This window comes from Amblyomma americanum, chromosome 4, assembly GCF_052857255.1.
Source record: "Amblyomma americanum isolate KBUSLIRL-KWMA chromosome 4, ASM5285725v1, whole genome shotgun sequence".
NCBI classification, from domain to species: domain Eukaryota; kingdom Metazoa; phylum Arthropoda; class Arachnida; order Ixodida; family Ixodidae; genus Amblyomma; species Amblyomma americanum.
Genome location: NC_135500.1, coordinates 83,229,729 through 83,249,904, shown reverse-complemented (window position 1 = coordinate 83,249,904; position 20,176 = coordinate 83,229,729). Strand labels below are relative to the sequence as shown.

General features: G+C 44.0%; 1 protein-coding gene across 1 annotated transcript; it reads right to left on the bottom strand.

Annotated features, from left to right (window-relative positions):
* Window positions 1–7,444: 7,444 nt before the first annotated feature.
* Window positions 7,445–18,006, bottom strand: LOC144128095 (uncharacterized). The gene is made up of 2 exons (XM_077661176.1): window positions 17,878–18,006; window positions 7,445–10,499 (listed from the first exon to the last, which is right to left on the bottom strand). Exon 2 carries the CDS (start codon window positions 10,491–10,493, stop codon window positions 8,247–8,249), a length of 2,247 nt encoding a protein of 748 aa, XP_077517302.1. The 5' UTR covers window positions 10,494–10,499; window positions 17,878–18,006; the 3' UTR covers window positions 7,445–8,246.
* Window positions 18,007–20,176: the final 2,170 nt, after the last annotated feature.

Genomic DNA, 20,176 nt, shown 5'->3' with positions numbered 1-20,176 from the left:
CCCTGAAATATATTTGACTACGCCAGAGCTAGAGCTGCCCACTGGTGTTTGTTTCATGATCTGTGCCAGCAGGTGAATGCTAATGGCAGGCATATGTGCCATTTCATTTAGAATTTGTTCTGCAGTTGGCGGGCTTTTATTTTTTTTTTCTATGAAAGCTGTGGCATATTAAAGGTGTCAGTGAAGATCATGTTTCTAGTTGAGACACAATTTTCTTACTGACACATGAGCACTGTAAGCAAAAGCCAAAAAAAATTTGCTAAAGAATGTTGCCCGATTAGTTTATTAAGCATGTTTCAAAAGTCCTAGATGCTGTTACACATCACATAAAACAACATTCATTTCGTGCCAGCCCCATTTTAGTAAAGATTACTCACTCATTCATTTGGCTCTATTTCTTGACAATCATCGCAATTAAAAAATCCTGGTGCACGTTAAGCTGCAGCATGCTTTGCATAAATACAACTATACAATGCGGCCTATATGTGAACATGCACACGTAAACAAAGTTCCCCAACCTTGGGATCCATGAGGAATAAACCTGTGACCAAAGTGAGTAAAAAGTGCGATTCCACACATGCAGTTTGCTTGATTTGTGAAGCCATGTGCATTTCTAACTTGACAAGTGGTGAACACTGTAACCAGAACCGAATTAGGATTTCTTTAAAGGAATGTTTATATTTTGGCTGGCCATAACAAAAGCCCATTTTTTAAAATGTGAAAACAACCTTTCCCAGTTTTCGCAGCCAAAGTAATAATTATGAAAAATCATGCTGTATGCATTCCTTTCCAGAAAACCTGCCTTTCTGGAAATGTCGCCATTAGCTGCAGTAGTTTCTTAATCTGAACAGGTGAATTTAAGCTTGTTAGCAGCAATTTCTTGCCTGTTCTGGGAAAGCAACCTCAGTAAACTGTTTAATGATATCAGGCCTTTTCTAACTTTCTGCAACCTCTAATGGCATTTCACCCCAAACATAAATTTGAACAGTATTTAAGAGATGATGCCCAGAAACCAATTGTATTGCAAGCTATCCTACGCTCGTGAGCTATGCATTACGAATTATGGCTCAATACCTGAAGGCTTATTTTTTTAACATTATTTAGAAGCCAACTGGAAGCAATTTGATTTGAATCAGTATGAATTGTGTTTTTGAGTGTTCCAGTTAGTTTTTTAACTTGGCTATAACATATACGCATCCACCAACAATCTGTGCTCACACACACACATGCTCCCCCTTCACACCCACACATGAATAAAAAAGTGCTCAAGCAGAAGATTGATACAGCAGTTTTAATATACCGGGATGACTTTGTACAGCGCATCGTTCTGGTCAGTGGAGTGCACCATTTTTCACATGGTTTCATTTTGTGTGTGTGTTAGGTATCTTACATGCTCTCATCACAACCTCTCTTGCAGTCAAAATTCAGTGCTTGCAGCTACTTTTGTCTTTTGTGCACATCTGCTTCTTTAGCAGTGCTCCTTTTTTATTTTGAACATGGAATACAACACTGTCTTTGCCAGGTGTGGTTGCTGCTTGCAGGGGCAGTGCAGGGACATGACAACAGACTAGCACAGGGCAGTACTGAACAGTCATTCCAATTAGTTTCAGCTTCCTTAAGAGATTACAGGTTTGATTTCTTGCTGCAACAGCCACACTCTTGATGGAGACAAAACATAAAAATGCTTACACACAAATTTTGCTGCATATTCAAGAATCACAAATTGACAGAAAGTTCTCACTCTGGTGCCTCTTATGGCCAAGGTATAGGTTTTGAAAACTCATAAAATGTACCGCAACAGCGTGCTGTTAAACATCTGCAGCATAATGCCAAGGGAATATGTGACATGCATAGCAAGCAAACTTTTCGAAGTCATTCTAGTGTATGCTGTGCTGTCTTTCTTCGGCAACAAGGAATACCACCACACATTGGTACACCACACAATATGTAGTGTAAGTTGCATGGTCAAATATTTAAAAAAAATGGCTGGAATTTTAGCATTGCTAAGCACAAAATATTGTGCGAAAGCACGGTTTTTTGTAGGTAGACAACACCGCCACATACCTCAAAGTGTGGTGTGAGGTGCCCACTGATACAGGGAGCCAGTTAGGCGCCTTTCCTTTCCTCAAAATCAACAGTCTCCTCCTTGGGCTGGTTTTGTGAAAAGGAAAGGCGCACAACTGCCTCAATTTGTAGGTAGACACCACTGCCCACATACAGCGTGATTGAAGTGTCCACTGACCCAGTAAGCCTCGCTCAGATGCTTGCTACTCAGAAGCTTCATACAGACACACACCACTGAAACCCAGGGAGCATGGCTAGAAGTTCTTTCGCACTAAAAGTGAAACCAAACATGGAAGTGCTGGATGTCCATGGCTGGATATATAATTTGCATTGACTAACGTGACATCTTTCAACACGCTGCACTTTCTATTGTGTAATTCTCCCGCTTTTGGTGCCCATCTGATTCACAAGCTTTGTTAATGCATCTTTGTCAATGCAAGCCAGGGTTAAACAAATCTCTCGCGCTGAATTATGGAAATACGAAATGAAAATGTGTAATGCATTTTTCTTTTTATTTTACTGGTGTTTACTTCATATCCCGCAATTAAGTGGGTAGAAATTAGTCAATGTGGGTCTATTTCACCACAGTTAGAAATCACTAAGCGTATTCTTATCCTTTGCTTCCACAAGCGTGACATATATCAGGTGCGGAAAACTGGAAATCACTCTCCACTTCAAATGGACGCTTCATTAGTTTCATGGAACTTGCTGCAGACACTGAACCCTAAAGTGCAGAGAACAGCTCGCTTTTCTTTCACAACACACACACAAACATTAGCAACAACATTCAAGCTTCTTTCCACCTAGTAGGGTGCCAAGATGTTCAGGGCCACACCCAAACAAGGAATGCTTGTTGAGCTGCCCAAATTGCACAGGGCAGAGCAATTGACACACACACACACACACACACACGCACGCACGCACACGCACACACAGATATTGATTGTGAACAATCTCAAGGTTCACTTACACTCAAAACATAAATACCCACGAAAGCAGCAGATTGGACAGCAGTCGCCGTAGCTCAGTTGGTAGAGCACCGGACGCAATGTTCGGAGTCATGGGTTCGGATCCCACCGGCCGCATGGTTTTTTTTTCTGCTGGTAATTTTCTTTAAAACCAGCTGATTGGCACTACAAAAAAAAAAAATTAGAAACATTCCCCTATGTACCTTGGTTTTGGTCACTGTTGGCTTCTTTAATATATATATATATATATATATATATTAAGGAAGCCAACAGTCAACGAAACCAAGGCACATTAGGGGAATGTTTCTAATCTGTTTTTTTTTATAATTTGTAGTGGCAATTAATCGGTGTTTAAAGAAAATTACTTATAAAGCAGCAGAAAAAACAACCATGCCGCCGATGGGATCCGAACCCACGACCTCCGAATATCGCGTCCGGTGCACACACACACACACACACACACACACACACACACACACACACACACACACATATATATATATATATATATATATATATATATATATATATATATATATATATATATATATATATATATATATATATATATATATATATATATATATATATATATATATATATATATATATATATATATATATATTCTCTGCTCTGGGGGATACCCTGTGCATATTATTTTTGTGTCCTGTAGTAATTCCATATTGTAGATATTCCATTCTCTTCCAAGCATGCCATAACTGACAAAAGTGAACATTCATTACAATACAGCCTGCTGTATACTGCTGCTATGCGAGAAAAAACTTGGCAAATGTCTTTTCTGTAACACTGTGAACTGTCATGAAAACCAGATTTGTGCCATACAATTTAATGCATTCTCAATGGTTCTTACAGAGCAAATACTAAGGTATTTCTACAGGTGAATACTACACTAAAGGTTAGGCAAAAATGCCAAGATGCTAGCACACAAAGCACAGAGCATTGCCTTACGTAGTGTTCACAGCACTAGAGCCAGTGAAATTGACAAACAGAAAAAAAAAGCCACTGACTGCCAACTGTACTCTAATTTAAACATCACCCATACAAACTTCATGAAGATATGCAAGGAATAGCTAGCAAGTAGGGGTGTGCAAACATTTGAAATCTTTTAACTGCAAATTGAATACCCTTCTATTCCATTCACTGAACAGATCAAATAGTTGTGCTCAAAATTACCCGAAACAAATCGAATTGATTCTCTGGTTTTCTAATAAGTGACACAAAGTTCGAATAGGACACTCCAAGGCTTTCTTCGACGACTGTTTCAAAAATATGGCGTACTCTGAAATTGCACAGCATGCTGTTGCAATCGGTCTGCACTAGATGGAGGGTTCTGCACTGCAACGGGGTCCAATCATGTGGCGGCGTTCATGACACTCATGCATATGGCCTTGGAGATTGGGGGGCATGAGATTGCTGAGCCACTTAGCAAACCCTGCCTTTATGCCCGATTATGGAGGCCATGGCTCGAACTATTGCCCTTCTGATCAACAGGTTCTGTGCTAGTTTGTTCGCTGTCATCAGTAGCAAAAGGTAGTTTTCCTCAGTGTACGACATGACAGTTATAGTCAATAGTTTGACTTCATGTCGTTCGTCCACTAGTGTAAATCGGTGTGACGTCTTTCGACAGCTACAGCTTTAGCGCTGCCACTAGCGCTTTGCTGTTTCGCATGAATATTGATTTTGTATGATTATTTGCAGAAGCTGCAAATAATCACGCAAATGTTCGATTCATATTTGATTCGACCATTTCACTATTCGGTCCATATTTGATTTAGTTTTTAACTACACTATTCACATTTGATTTGGAAGCAAATCTAGCCTATTTGCATTCTATTAAGTTTTGAAAAAGTGCTTATTTGCTAACCCCTACTAACAGGCTCTAGTGCACTCGTGAAAAACAAAAACACAAAATCACTGCAGAGTTTCAACTGCACATTTTCTATGCTTTCAAGTATGCTTGATCTTTCTTAGATAGCATTATTAAAGGTGCACTGACACAGGTATCACTTAGTTCCTGGCTTGTGCTGGCTTTCACTGCTTTTTTCATGGTATGCTCCTTTACTTTCATGAGATAATGCTATTAAGGGAAAGAGCAAGCATATTTGAAGACATTGGCAACGTGAAGTTGAAGCCCTGTGTCATGCACTGGCTTTGCGTTTTCATTTTTTCATGTGCCTGTCAGGGTCTGTTTGCTGTTGTTTGTACATCTTCACGAAGCTTATGCGCATGATGTCCAAAATAAAGCCAAGCTGGAAGTCAGTACATTGTCTTTTTCTGTTCGCCTACCTGAGAGCAACCGGCTCGAGTGACAAATTGTGACTGTGCTTCTCGCTGCTTCTCCCTCTCTCTGTTCAATCCCCTCATCCCTCCCCCAGTGCAGGGTAGCCAACCGGAACAACCTTCTGGTTAACATCCCTGCCTTCGCTCTTACTTTTTATCTCTTTGTCTCTCTCTATTGTCTTAGTTGTTCTTTTCAGTTCGTCTGTTGCCTTAGTGCTGTTAAAGCTATGCACTTCAACCAACTAGCCTACCTCACAGCCCCCTAGCATAGATTTAGCCACTATACTTCTTGTAAGACCATTGGCAAATACGATAGAACACTGCCCTTGTCATACCATGCCATTCTTCATGCAGGCAATTAGGCTTGGCCAAGCATGCAGCTGTCTGAGTTCCTCCCATCATATTTTTAGCATCTTTACTTTCTTATGATTGGGTCAAGCCACTGAGTGTCTAAGACGTGAACGCCTATTTCAAATATTTTGAAAAGAAACTGCTTGATCTCAGAAAAACTAAATTTTAACTTAGAACAGGCCTGGAGAATTTGTTCACTACCTACAACAGCACGGCCCTTTGTGTTGCCGATATATCGCTGAAATTCGTTTAGGACACAGTCTCTGCTGAATACAGTGATGGCTCCGATGCAACAAGGTAAAAACCATCTAAGCTTGGTCCAAATTGACATCTTTCACTGCTACATTTCAAGTGCTTTCAAAGTTGCGCTTCCTATGCCAAACTGTCTTGAATATGTTGTCAACAACATTTCATCAGAGCTTGCACTGTGCCTGAAATCCTTTATGGGATGTGCAGAAGCTTATGGACAGAGTTAACATTGCAAAGTTATAGGCTTTGAATAGATTCACATGCTTTGTGCGTAATAAGAATATAAGTGGATGAGCAAAACCTGACTGAAGAACAAGGACATCAGCTTGTGAGCTAGCAAACCTGAAGGCAAGAAGGCAAGACAGTATTGCCTGCTCATGTTTTTTAAAATGAGCAGGACAGGTGCAAGAGACATTTCAAGCCATTGTGAGTCATTTTGGTCAGAGTGTCGTTCGACACCTGGCTATACTCGCATTGAGCTCACAGATAATCACAAATGACTCTTTCTAAAGATGCATTATATACTGTGAAAATTTCAGTCATTGTTAGCTCAGCATAGTTTCTTTTTAATGCAAATTTGGTTCAAGCAAGGAGGAAAAATGCCCGATATCTGCCATAAGGTCTCAGTTGACTTACTGGGAATTATGCATGTACAGAGCTATGTACAACAACATGCACATTTTAAAAGAGGAAATTGAAAGCTGAGTTGCAACACTGGGCTGGTTCAACACTGTGGCAGCAGAGCTCAATCACTTAAGACTTGTAGAACTATCTCTCCCATTGTTTTCTGCTGGCAGTATGTATCTAAGTCGAGGAGGCTGGTTCTGTTACTTTCAAGGTCACATTACACACTTGGTTGCACCGGCTGAAAGGCTTGTAAACGTTTGCGACGATTCATAAAAAAAAACTGGCAAAAAGATAAAAGAACTAGTATGAGGGGTTATCCAGTGATGTCTTGCTCTGGTCACACTGCAGGTCCATTCATACTGTTCACCACATTACTTGCCTCTGTTTGCATTCTGATGTCTAAGCGGCAACAGTCAGCATGCACTTCAATGGCCACAGAAATCGGAGCTCTTTGATAACGCCACTTCAAAAAGGGACTAGTCGCAGTCGCCACATTTTAGGTGCTTATGGATGGTGGCACTATCTGGCAGTGACAAATAAAAGCTACCACCAAAAGTCACCATTATCTTCTGAAAAGCATTCCTTTTTTTTATTCTTTTACCTCTTTACTTATCTGTCGGACTATTATGTCTATAGATTTTTGTTGATATATCTGCTTCCTTGATTTAGTTGCCAAGCCGCTGAGCATTTATCAACAATTTGGAAGTTTGCAGCATGAACACAGTTATGTTATTGACCACAGGTGTTGAAAAAAAAAGAAAAATGGTTTTGAGGACAGGAAATGACACAGCAACTGTCTCACATATCTTGGTGGACACCTGAACCGCGCCTAAGGGAAGGGATAAAGGAGGGAGTGAAAGAAGAAAGAGGTGGCCTAGTGGAGGTCTCCGGAATAACTTCAACCACCTGGGAACCTTTAATGTGCACTGACATCGCACAGCACACAGGCACCTTTTTGCGTTTCGCCTCCATTGAAACGCGGCCACCGTGATCTGGTTCAAACCCGGGAACTCCGGATCAGTAGCCGAGCGCCTTAAACACTCAGCCACCGTGGTGGGTAAATGGTGCAATTCGTAAAAACACACTCTTCGCCATCTTGAAACACACTTTTTGTGATACATGAACCCTATGGGAAGTTTCGCAAGTGGCAAAATTAAAGAGCTCTGGTAGCAATTGCACGTTTGAAAAAAAAAACAAACACAATTAAGAACAAGAGACTAGATAATGTACATATGGCATGAAAAGACAATACTTCACATATAAAACAGGACATCATGTGGGCCTTTGACATGGCAGCCACACTGTCATCATTGATACGGCTAAAGCTGTTCCCATCAAAAAATACTTAAGTCACACTACAAGCTGTCTTCTATTTGGCAATGAATGAATCCACACAGGCACCAATCTCTTCAAAGATATACGTTTGAAACTCACTGCTGGCACCAACAGAACAGCACAGCAAAACCCCACGGGCTCAGCTCGAGACCAGTAAACTGGGATTTCAAAGCTTTCTTCTCATGCCTCAAGCCAACCAGTACATGTATGCAACACGTCACTTTTAACTCGCACAGTTTGCTGTCACTGCATTGCTCTGTCATGATCGTATGACACAAACATTTTCTGGAGAGAAAGAAAGGCAGTTCAGTCATCGCAGCTACATGGTAAAACAAGACCTCACAAAGCGCACTACTCACAAACAGTTCTCTTGCGTGCCTTTCTTTGTGTTTCTGGTTCACTGTCGAGAACATCACCCACACTTAGGAACTTCCGGATGGCCATCCAGGCATCGATTCCCAGTTCGTCTATTTGGATACTGCCGTCAGCACTCTCATGGCAGCAGAGGTGCTCTTTCACAATGCCCGCCAACTGCCAGAAGTCCGTCAGCAAACGTCTCTTGCTCTTCTCAAGCTTCAACCTCGCCAACTCTCCACTCACCGGTGCCAGCTCCCGCACCCTGGTCAAAACAAGTGGGTGCCATGAGACAAGCTCAAATGCAACGGCACAACGCTTCATCGTTGAGCCAAGAACGAAATGTGCAGCACGGTTTATGAGCGAAGTGTTTCGCCGGAGCAGACTCTTGATGGCCTGCCACCGGTCTTGGTCCTCATCAAATTGATCACCATCAAGCACAGTCAGCGTGTAGTTTTCATGTAGACGCTTTGCTAGCTCCAACAAGAACAAACCAGCTGTTTCAGTGAAGATAAAGGTGCAGAAAAGGCCATGCAGTGTGCGGCTCTGCTGAAGCCATTTGCAGAAGATGCTCATGTCATTGTTATGAGGGCTCCAACTTTCCATGGCGAGCTGCTCGAGAGATTTATTCCTTGAGAGGCCTTCAATAATGCCGCGAGTGCATGCGTTCTGGCCTTTAATGGACAGCTTGAGGTCTTTGAGACTGTCTGTTGTCGCCAAGTACCCTGCGAGAGCTTTAGTGCACTCTATGTCTATGTCCTCCTGCTTGGTCAAATCGAGGTCGAAGCCAACTGCAGTGATAGTGTCGTATGATATCAGTGTTTCACAGACATCTCGCAGGTGCACAGAGCTACACGTGTGAAACCAATGCTGCCTGATAGGCAGCAAATATTTGAATAATTTCAAAGTTTGAGCAAAGCATATCGGCTTGGAAAGGCTGTTGAACACAGTAATTTTATCCATGATGCCAGCATCAAAACAACATCTTAGAAAACTGCAAAGGTCCATTTCAATGTGGCAGAAACAGAGCTCACGAAGTGAGTGGTTTTCCTTCGCTGCTGTGAAGAGTCTGCTCAGTTCATCATCATTGAAGTGGTTCTGCCCGAGCTGAAGCCTCCTAATGGAAGAACTTTTTCTAAGAGCTCTAGCAAACGGTTCCACACGCCACCACTGACCCCACTTCTTGGCCTCGGTACTGTTTGCTGTCTCGCTCGCAGGCTGCTCGTCATTGCAGACATGTGAAAGGAATGTCCATTTACAAGTCAGCAAATCAATCTCCTGGAGCGCTGTGTTCACAGCAAGCAGGTCAGAGAACGTGGTTGCATCAGCCAGGTTGAATGTGTACTGCTTCAAAACAAGCTTGCGAAGCGTACGGTTTCTGGCCAGGCCCTTGCACAGTATCCTCATGTCATGTGACTCTTCGCTGGGTCTACCTGACACTGTCAGCTCTCTCAGCACAGAGTTGTTCGCGAGAAACTTGGAGAAAGTGGACCCGCTGTCTGGCTGCAGGTAGGCAGTCGTGATGTCCAGCTTTGCGATGCTGAGATTATCCTCCAAGGACTGGATCACCATTTTGGCGCTGCCGAACAGGTCACTGTGAGCCAGCGCCAGCTTGCTGAGTGAAATTGAGTTCCTCACAAAGTTTGCAAAGCTAGCCTCAAGCTTCCTGCTATTGTCCACCAGTTTAACATCACATTCCAGTTCCTCCAGCTGACTGGTTTCACAAATGGCCGCAACAAGGTCACTTTTCGTGCAGAGATCTTCGTTGTTAGTGGCCAACCGGACTGTTTTGAGGGACGTGCTCCGTCGCATGGCATCAGAGAAGAGCTGAGGGTATTGCTCAAATGTATTGCATTCTATGGTTACTGATTCAATGCACTGGTGCTTCGAGAGGAGCCAGTGGAACAATATGGCTGCACGAATGAAATTCTTGCTCTTGCTCGCCAAAACAACGGGGAACTCATGACAGACGATGGCTAGACTGCATGGGCTGGCTTCCACGAGCTCCAGGTTGATGAAGCGGAGAAGCCTGTTGCAGAGAGGTAGGTGCTTGAATATCTGGCACGCATCTGAACAACCACTGTCAGTGCCTGAGCAAAATGTAGAGAACACCGCACTGCAGTCACTGGTGCTGGCAATAGTTGGACAAAGCATATGCACAAGTTTAGATGCCCTTGGCAACTGGGGACACAGATTCTTCAAGTTGGCAGCGTGCGACCGCAGCACGTTTTGTCCTGGCGCCATGATATGCTGGAAAGCAAACAGTAGTGCAATCAGACACTGTTCTTGATAAGCCTTAAAGCTTAAATATTTAGCTCTAATTTTTGACCAAATTTTCCTCAACCTCAGACAAAAAGCAGGCACTTAAGTTGAGATTACAGCAGTGTCATGCCATCACCAGCCCCGAGTTGTTTTGTCTGAGCAATGTGTCCCACATACCACAAATGTCAGTGACGTCTTTTTCAATGATCTGTGAACCCAGTTACTTACAGCAGTGAACTACAAAAAATAAATTCAGCGATTTATTGATTCACTGAGTTAACATGAGCCATGTGCTAGTTTTTAAGGCACTATTTCCATGCAGCCAGGCTGCTGATGAGCGACGCGCCTAGTTCTCAACTATTGCATTTTTTGGTATGGCACAAATATGGTGATCTTTCTATACACGTGTGGTCACAAAATCTAATCTAAAAAGTGCATTTTCATGTGATAAAGAAAAGAAAGGCCCTTGCACTGGTGTTTACAGCACTGCATTATATGTGTCAGGCAGGGAGGTACGACCTCTCCAATGCTATTCACTTCCTATTTACAGGAGGTATTCAGAGACCTGGATGGGAAGCAGTTGGGAATAAGAGTTAAGGAGAACATCTAAGTAATCTGTGATTTGCTGATGAACATTGCCTTGCTAAGTCACACAGGGGATGAACTGCAAAGAATGATCAATGAGTTAGACAGGCAGAGCAGAACGGTAGGTCTAAAAATAATATGCAGGAAACCAAAGTAATGTTCAACAGTCTCGAAAGGGAACAGCAGTTTAGTATTGGTAGTGAAGCGCTAGAAGTAACAAGGGAACACATCTACTTAGGGAAGGTAGTGAACGCTGATCCGGACCACGCGAGTGAAATAACTTTAAGAATAAGAATCGGGTGGAGTGCATATGGCTGGTCCTCTCTGCTCATGAATGGCAGTTTACCAATATCCCTCAAGAGCAAAAGTATATAACAGCTGCATCGACCTATGGGGCAGAAACATGGAGGCTAACAAAAAGGGTTCCGCTTAAGGGAGCATTCATGCTTCACGTCTACCTGAGCATAGCCCCGGACAAGGATGAATTTTTCTTCAACTGCAAAGATTCTGAGAAAGCTGCCTACTTTTCTTTTGTGGTCACGTCTGTGCGCAGGTGAAGGCTAAAGGGTAATTGCTCCCCTGACCAAAGTCTCCCCCACCTTGGGGAGCTTCTCTAAATATGTAGGACTATAGTGCCTTCACAGCGTTGATGACAAGCATGTATTCGCTTCACAGTGTAAAGGCTCTGGGACTGTTTTTTGTGTAGGGGGGGGAGACATGCAATTTATTTATTTCTTTATTCTGTGTTTCATTGGCATAGTAGCTTATATAGTTCTTGCTTATTTATATTAAAAGTGCATTTATTAATGCATATAAAACAAATTAAAATGGGCAGCTTTATAAAGATGTACAAACAAGGAATGATTGGCTGACTGAAAATTTTACAAGTAGTCTGTTTAAATTCTGCCATTCATGCTCAGAACAGGAGTCAGACAATCAGCAACTTCTGTCAGGACATGATTGGTTTAGGCTACTGAAGCAGAATGCTTGACAACTGGTGACGGAGCCTAGTAGCTCACGCCTAGTATTCTGATCTGAGCACAAACAGTTGGAGATGGGGGGAGGGTGGAGGGAGAGAGCCACCCTCTCTGCAGAAATGTTGATGGCGATTGCCCCGCTGCTCTGGGGTCCTTGTCACTATGTATTTTATGCGCTTGTACAGAGCACATATTGTGGTGCATTCGGCGTAATGGCAAGGATGCTTTAGAGCCTGTCCACTTTTATCAGTATATCATGTGTAGTGAAGTCCTCTTGTTTCAGATGACTTCATAACAAAAAGAGCCTGCTGCATATGGGAAATGAATGGAGGCTCAAGCAATTTAGATGGAACTGCATATCTAAATGAATTCAAGGACGGTTGTCTTATTGGTTGAGTGAAGTGTTCAACTTCATAGCAGCAAATAAGACCATCATTTTCATTCAATCAGAGTGACACACGCAGACAAAAGTAATAATATTCATAGCAAGTCTCGAGGAATTGTAGCTGGGGAGCAATAGATTTACAGGGGAATCATTTTATACATAATTCATGAAACAGCTAGGGGCAATATCGTGGTGCAATGGTAAGCAGTCAGAGTGAAAACAGCAATCAGCACTGTGTGACTTGGTCTTAAGTGTATTAAACACAATGAAGACACTACGCAACAAACATTTTAAGAGCATTCTCTATGTCACCAATATGCAAGCAAGCAAAATACAATGATAGTAGTGCATTTACAAAAAAAAAAGTTATCTATGATCTGATACACGGTGCTGTGCCAAAAGATATATCCTTTCTGTTTGCCATAGGCAGCATGATATGAAAACTTGATATTAGTATTCAAGGCTATACCAAGAGGTTACACACAGTTGGAGGCAAGAAATTTGCAAAGTTCTTAACCTCACCCACCCACTTAACTTTCCTACCAGGCCCCTGCTACGCTTGCCTTCTCTTATAATCTAGTCCATTGCCCTTAATGGCCATCAGTTATCTTGCCTTCGCAGCTGTGCCCAAGCCCATTTGAGTAGGATGTCGTTAACCCATGTTTGTTCCCTGATCCACGCTGCTCTCTTCCTATCTCTTTACGTTACACCTATCATTTTTCTTTTCATGGCTCGCTGCATTGTCTTTAACTTAATGCAATGGCATATTTACGAGGGTTCAGGGAGAGTTGTGACACCATCTGACAGGTGTTTGTACCAAACATCTAGTGGTACAGTGCCTTTCCTGATGTCGCAAAAGGGCGCTTGAGCCCACCTCTTTCATGCAGGGTGCGTTACCCATTTCCACCATTTTTCACTTCGTCATCCTGCTCAGTGAGCTTCAGCCATCACGTTCGTCTTAGTGCGACACTAAAAAAAAATGATGTGGCAGAGGAAATTCCAGCGTGTGCACGCCACACTGGGTGCAATGCTGAGAAGGGGTGCAGCTGCAATGTGGCAGGAAGCGGAAGACTGTGGTGATGCCTGTCCCTCGAGTTCTTATGTTTGAAATGTTAGGGGGCCACGGGAAGATACTTGCCCCTCTCTTTCACACAATTTGCAAGCAGGGCACTCTAACACATACTTCTTGATATACACATTTTTCCATAGTTGAGAGAAAACTTACGCCAACCAATATTTTTAACTTTACCCAACGTTTCAGGACCAACTCAGTCCCTTTTTCAGGGGTGACTAAAGTGTGCCAGCAGCAGCATCGGGTTGCTGCCTTCGCTCTCCCTTTGTTAGCATGTGGCGCAGTCCACTAACGTTTGCGGAGGGGAGCGTTCCTTGAGTCCTATTCATCGCCTTCTTTGTGAGCCGGATGTGCCATGACTCCACATGTCGCCTCTTGAACAGGTTTGGTTCCACGGCCAAGACGCTCACCTCCTCGAAGGCTATCCGGTGGTCAGCGCGCTCGCAGTGTTCGGCGAGGGGGTTGGATTCTGAATTCATTAGCCGGATGTCATTTTTGTGTTGCCTTATTTTTTGGTGGAGGTTTTTGTTTCGCCGATGTATAAAGCTGGGCACTTTGAGCACGGGATTTTGTAGACGACACCCAGTTGTTTTTCTCTGAAGACGCGGTCTTTCGGTCGTGGTAAGAAGTGGCTGATTGTCGAAACAGGTTTGTGAGCCACGTGAATTCCATGTTTTCTGAGAATGCGTGCGAGTGCCTCGCTGGTTCCACCTTTTCCCTCCCACTTCTATTAATGTTGCACCTAAGGGAAAATGCAAACAATCATCCATGTCACAAAACGTTTGCCGTGTTAATTTCCTGTTTAGTGCTTCTTTAATAAAAAAAATATTACAGGTTGGTATTTCTGCTTCTTCTTGCAAAAATATATGTGCATGTCTGCATATATATATATGAGTACAGGTTTATTACGCTATGCTTTATTTCATTTGCTATCACCAGCGAGGCACTTGCGCGCATTCTCGGAAAACATGAAATCCACATGGCTCACAAACCTGTTTCGACCATAAGCCGCATCTTACCACGACCGAAAGACTGCGTCCCCAGAGAAAAACAACCGGGTGTCATCTACAAAAATCCCATACTCAAAGTGCCCAGCTTTATACATCAGCGAAACAAAAAACCTCCACCAAAGAATAAGGCAACACAAAAATGACATCCGGCAAATGAATTCAGAATCCAACCCCCTAGCCGAACACTGCGAACGCGCTGACCACCGGATAGCCTTCCAGGAGGTGAGCATCTTGGCCGTGGAACCAAGCCTGTTCAAGAGGCGACATGTGGAGTCATGGCACATCCGGCTCACAAAGAAGGCGATGAATAGGACTCCAGGAACGCTCCCCTCCGCATAAGTTAGTGGACTGCGCCACGTGCTAACAAAGGTAGAGCGAAGGCAGGAACCCGCTGCTGCTAGCACAGTTTAGTCACCCTTGAAGAAGGGACCGAGTTGGTACTGAAACATTGGGTAAAGTTAAAAATATTGGTTGGCATCAGTTTTCTCTCAACTATCTCAAGAACCCAACCAGACGGACGTCAGTCGAAGATGTTTTCGTTCAAAACACAATTTTCCAGCCTCAGACATCTGTATTTCTCACCACCTTTTCCCTCCCACCCCTATTACTCTTGCACCTAAAGGACAATCCCAACAATCATCCATGTCACAAAACGTTTGCCGTGTTTATTTCCTGCTTAGTGCTTCTTTAATAAAAAAAATATTACAGGCTGGTATTTCTGCTTCTTCTTGCAAAAACATATGTGCATGTGTGTATATATATATATATATATGAGTAAGGTTTATTACACTATGCTTTATTTAATTTGCTGTCACGTGGTACAGTGCAAGCTTTACATTGAAGCAGGGGGCGTGAGGTGGGAATAGAGAGAGGTGACACCACTGGCCACTACACCGGGAGCTGGCCGGTGACCTCAGTGATGCCTCTGCCATGCTGACATATATGAGCAGGTGGTTTCAGAGTTCAAATGTTTCTTGCCACTTCCAGTGCTCCCTTTTGACACCATGCAATAAAAGCAGTAAAGTCTAACGAAGCTGGCATGGCACAGCAGCATGACATTTTGGGCACTTTTTTCTCTATCACACTTTCTCAAGTGAAAGTGGGAAAGACCAAAAGAGGATATGAAAAATATCAATGTTCCATTCCATACAGGCGTTTGTGGCTTCACCAGTTTTCTCAGTTTGCCAGGCAATGTTTGCTGCTCCAGCGCTTCTTCAAGCGATCCAATATGCAATGCACACTTCGCAATTGGGACCTTCAGATGAAGCAAATTTGTGACAACGAAGGTTTGGAGTAAGTAACTGCTGGTAATCCCTTTTCGTTATTTTATCTTACTGATCTTATTGTATCACGTTTTCAGCATGTATATACTGAGTGCTGTGTCATTTGAAAAGACTAGCATGATTTCTGACAATGTATACCAGCCTGTCTGCACTCAACATGTAGCACTTATCGGTTTTGTATGAAACAAACGTCAGTGTGTTGCAATTAAGACAAACTTCTCAACATACAGTAAAAAACCCAGTTTAATGAAGTGAATGTCAGCCGTGAACAATTTTATTAAATCGGGAAATTTGTAAAATCAAGAATAGTATTTTTCGATCCTTCGAAATCTAAAATTGTAGCTTAGCGGCACCCTAAAGCTACCGCTGCATCGTATTTGCCGCTAACCCGTGCATGCGTGCATGAAAACTCCACGAAGGCGGCCCCAGTTGCTTGTATCGCTTGTACGTGAAAGCACTATCTGGCAAAATGGATTCAAAGCCAAGGTTGGAAGAGCCGCCGACTGCCGAGTCTATTAATTGTTCCATGCAGCGGAGCAGCGTCCAGTCCCTTCAAAACAAATCTAGGGCCGTGACTTAGGACGCATAGATGTTATTGCTGGCATGCTACCAACAAGCTGCAACATGCTGTGTTCAAAATAAGTAAGAAATCACCATTTTCATTACTCTTTCACTCAATTCTCCCTGAAAAAATTTTCTAAGATCGGGCCCGGTGGTCAGGATTGTTTCGTTGTTTCGGGTTGATGAGATCATTACATGTACCCTATGGGTGCTTGCCGGGGAATCAAAATTTGTTCGTTAGATCGGGAACTCCGTGAAATCGCGTTTCATTTGATCAGGTTTCAAATGTATATGCAAAACAGTGCTGTATGGTAGGTAAATGGATATAGTTTTACAATATTGTACAGTGTCATTTTAATATCCTCCTGAATCTGTGCTACATACGCTACCAGTGGATGATGCCAAATAAGCTTTTTTGGTCGTGGGTAATTTCCCAAAATACTTTCTTTTAAATAAATATCTCTGTACTCTCCAAGTTGTTTATATTTTGAACTATTGGTGACACTGGACACCACTCACACGAAGAAGGCGCGTTGAACAGGCGCTACGCGTGCGCTTGGAAGTCACGTGCGTTCTAGAGCCCTCCCTATATATTGCATCGTTTAGGGTTGCCTCCGATGCAGGGAAGCTTGCTGACAGTGGCGCTTCCCTTCTTTCCAACCTTATTTCCACCACGGCTGTGGCTCGTTCGGACCGCTGAGGTTACGCTCAAATCAAGTAAAAAATTAAATCTATACATCTGTGCGTGAAGTGCAATAGTTGAGGTTAGCACCATGTTCGGCTATATTAATTAGACGGCTGCTCAACAGGTGGACGCATGCGCACGTTAAGGTTGCTACCCCACACAGCTTCTTCCCATTGCCTATCGCATAACTCTAAAACGGCAGTTACGTGCGGAATTCGTGCTTTACTTTTTTGGTAAGCATGCTGTTGTTTTCGTGATTACATTAGGCAAGAGCGTACACGATACCCCATCACAAGAGCTCACTCTACCAATATTGAATTCTTGCTGTAATATTTGCTGGAGCCGCCATGTTGCGGTCGATATTGCTATGTTGAGAAGCCTACTCGAGGTTTCGTTTTGTGTAATATGCATTTGTCACAATTCTCTTCGTCATTACTCGAACGAAGAGTACCATCATATCGGTAAACGATGCGCTGAGCAAGAAAAATGGCAAAATTCTAGAGGTTCTCGAGTTTCGGGACGCCAATGGACCAGCAATTTCATAGGAAATTTAGCACTCCGCAGGGATAGGGAAGACCGGCCGCTCGACGCGCAAGACGTCACGCCTCTGCGATATGTCGCCTTTTCCGACACTACTCCGAAAGTGCCTAATACAGATCGCTTAAAATAACTGCTCAGTGTCAATCGCGCCCAGCACAAGTGACGGCCGTTTGATCGAACATATCTGCTCGATCGTAAATCAACCTGCATAGTTCTCACATGCATCCACCAGATCCGTAGCTGCGCTCAACGGCTCTTCTTTACTTACCAAAAGTGAACTTCTTTGATTTTATGTACAGTTGAGATGGATTTCCCAGTAACGCTGATGACAGCGGGCTCCGCACGGAACGTAAACAAATGCACGCCACTGCGATGAAGCAATGAAGCTTTCTTGTGCAGGTAGACTGGACCAGTCACGTGACAATTGTACCTTGACGTCACTACAACAAGCTAGCGCCTCCTCTCGCTGAACAAGCCAACTGCACGAAAGCCGAAGCTACGCCAGTTGCGATACTTTTCAGAAAGGCCGTTTATTTAAATCTCCGAATAGGCGAAATTTCGAATGTTAGCAGATGGTCGCGACGCTTTTGGTGAGTACAAAATTCGAGACTCTGCTTCGAAGCCTCCGCGGTGATCGATAAACGCACGAGCTGCAGCAAAAGCTTCTTTTTTTCGATTTTAGATGGCGCGACCATCTGTTACTCATTTCGAAATGGTCGTTGGGATTAGTCGGGGCAGTGCTGTGGCATGTTGCAAGTTGCGCGTCCGCGCCATAAGTGTCGCCACGGTCGGAACGATTGCAGCGATCCTGGTATCTGGCAGCAAACGCGGCTGGAGTCAATGACACAACGCGTCTGCGCCGCCAGTGCCGCCGCGGGCAACGCTGCAGCGCAGTGGCAGCAGACGACAGCGACCGGCGCAAGCATAGCGAGCAAAGTTTTGAGCAATTTATGTTTTTACCGCCAACTCCCAGGCACCGCCACCGTCGCATTTCAAAATCGTCCCCATTGGCTCTACGGGAATGTCACACCCTTGGTCGGGGTTTGACTAGTGGTTTTTTGTCGAGGAAAATAAAGTTTATCCTCCTCCTCAACTAGTATGATCCAAGAACTCTACCCACGAACGTGACAGTGTTTTGGTTCCATTTTTGTTTTTCAGCATTGTCTTCTGCTCTTTTTTCCTCAGCCTCACCTTGGCCTGCCTTGGCGCTTTTCTTCTCGGCGCCTGAACGCTTTGTGACTCGGTACGCCCGCTGTGCGAACACTTCAAAATAGGGACAGCGTCATGTATACATGCGATCAGCTGCAGGTGCTCACGGGCATGGTAGAGGTGCGTAAGAAAGGTTGATAGAAGCCTAGTGCACTGAACTTGAAAAATGAAAAAAATGACGGACGATTAAGCGTGGTTAGGCCAAATGCGAATTAGCTGCGCTCGCACTCCGGTTTTCGCTTATGTTTAGGTTCGGTTTAAGAGGACAATATGCGATAGCGGCGTGTTCGCACGAATGGAGGTTGACGAAAACGACGGCATCCAAAGCACAGCGCGAGCGTGGCAGTTAAACACGCGGAATGTTCGGCTGTGACGTTAACGTAGATTTTCATTTCTTTAATGCCAAATAGGGAAACGAAGAAATAACGACATACCGAAGGCATATTTAGCGAAAGCTATATACAACCTTTCGAAGAGAACTTAAAATTTTGGTAACGCCTTTGTTCCATTCTTGAAAGCCATTCTGTTTGAGACTGCTGTATCTGACACTTCAATGACGTTGCTGATGGATTATTCAAGATATGACTTTAAAGAAGCATATCCTCATCTGCGTGTCTAGATACAACTTAAAGGGGCTCTGAAACACCTTCCGAAGAGAGTACATCAACTCACTCAACCATTGCCTGTGATGTCCGAGCCCCGCGCGTTGCGGGCGAGCGCCAGAGAACGAACAGCCAACACAGAGTCCGGTGAACGACTGACTTTATTCATGTTCGCGCGCTCCGCGAACTGTGCAGTTAAGCACAGCAATGGGGCGGTGCCGCCATCTGTTGGACTCTTGGCCAAATACGACACCCCTCCCCACCCACACAAAGAAGGTAACGTGAACAGGCCTCACGGCGAATAGCGTACATTGGGCCGTCTTGCTCTTGAGCTTCTTCGCAACGGTGGTGTTTGCGGCTCACACTTGGGAAGCTCTGGATCAACCGGCACACCCAGTGCTGAATTATCCCTTGGTGGAGCCTCGTGCTGTACAGATCCGTCCTCGCTGCCGGCATTCAGGTGTGATTGCATGGCAGAGGTCTGTTGGTCATCTGCACTCACATCACGTGTACCGACTTGATGTTTTGCTGCAGCCGGCGGAGACACTTCGGTTGCGGAGAAATCGTGTCGCAGATGTTCTTGATGTCGCCTCCAGGACCGACCATCAGGCAATGTGACATCGGCGATGTGGTCGCCCGATGTAGCAGTCACCATTGCAGGAAACCAGGGTGGACCATCTCGAAAGTTTCGTGCATATACAGAATCCCCTGGCTGCACAAGCGGCGTCCGATGGGCATGCTGCTCGTGCGCAACTT

What these genes read in the sequence shown, in the direction of transcription:
- LOC144128095 (XM_077661176.1), bottom strand. Translation starts at nt 10,493, where the DNA reads ATGGCGCCAGGACAAAACGTGCTGCGGTCGCACGCTGCCAACTTGAAG.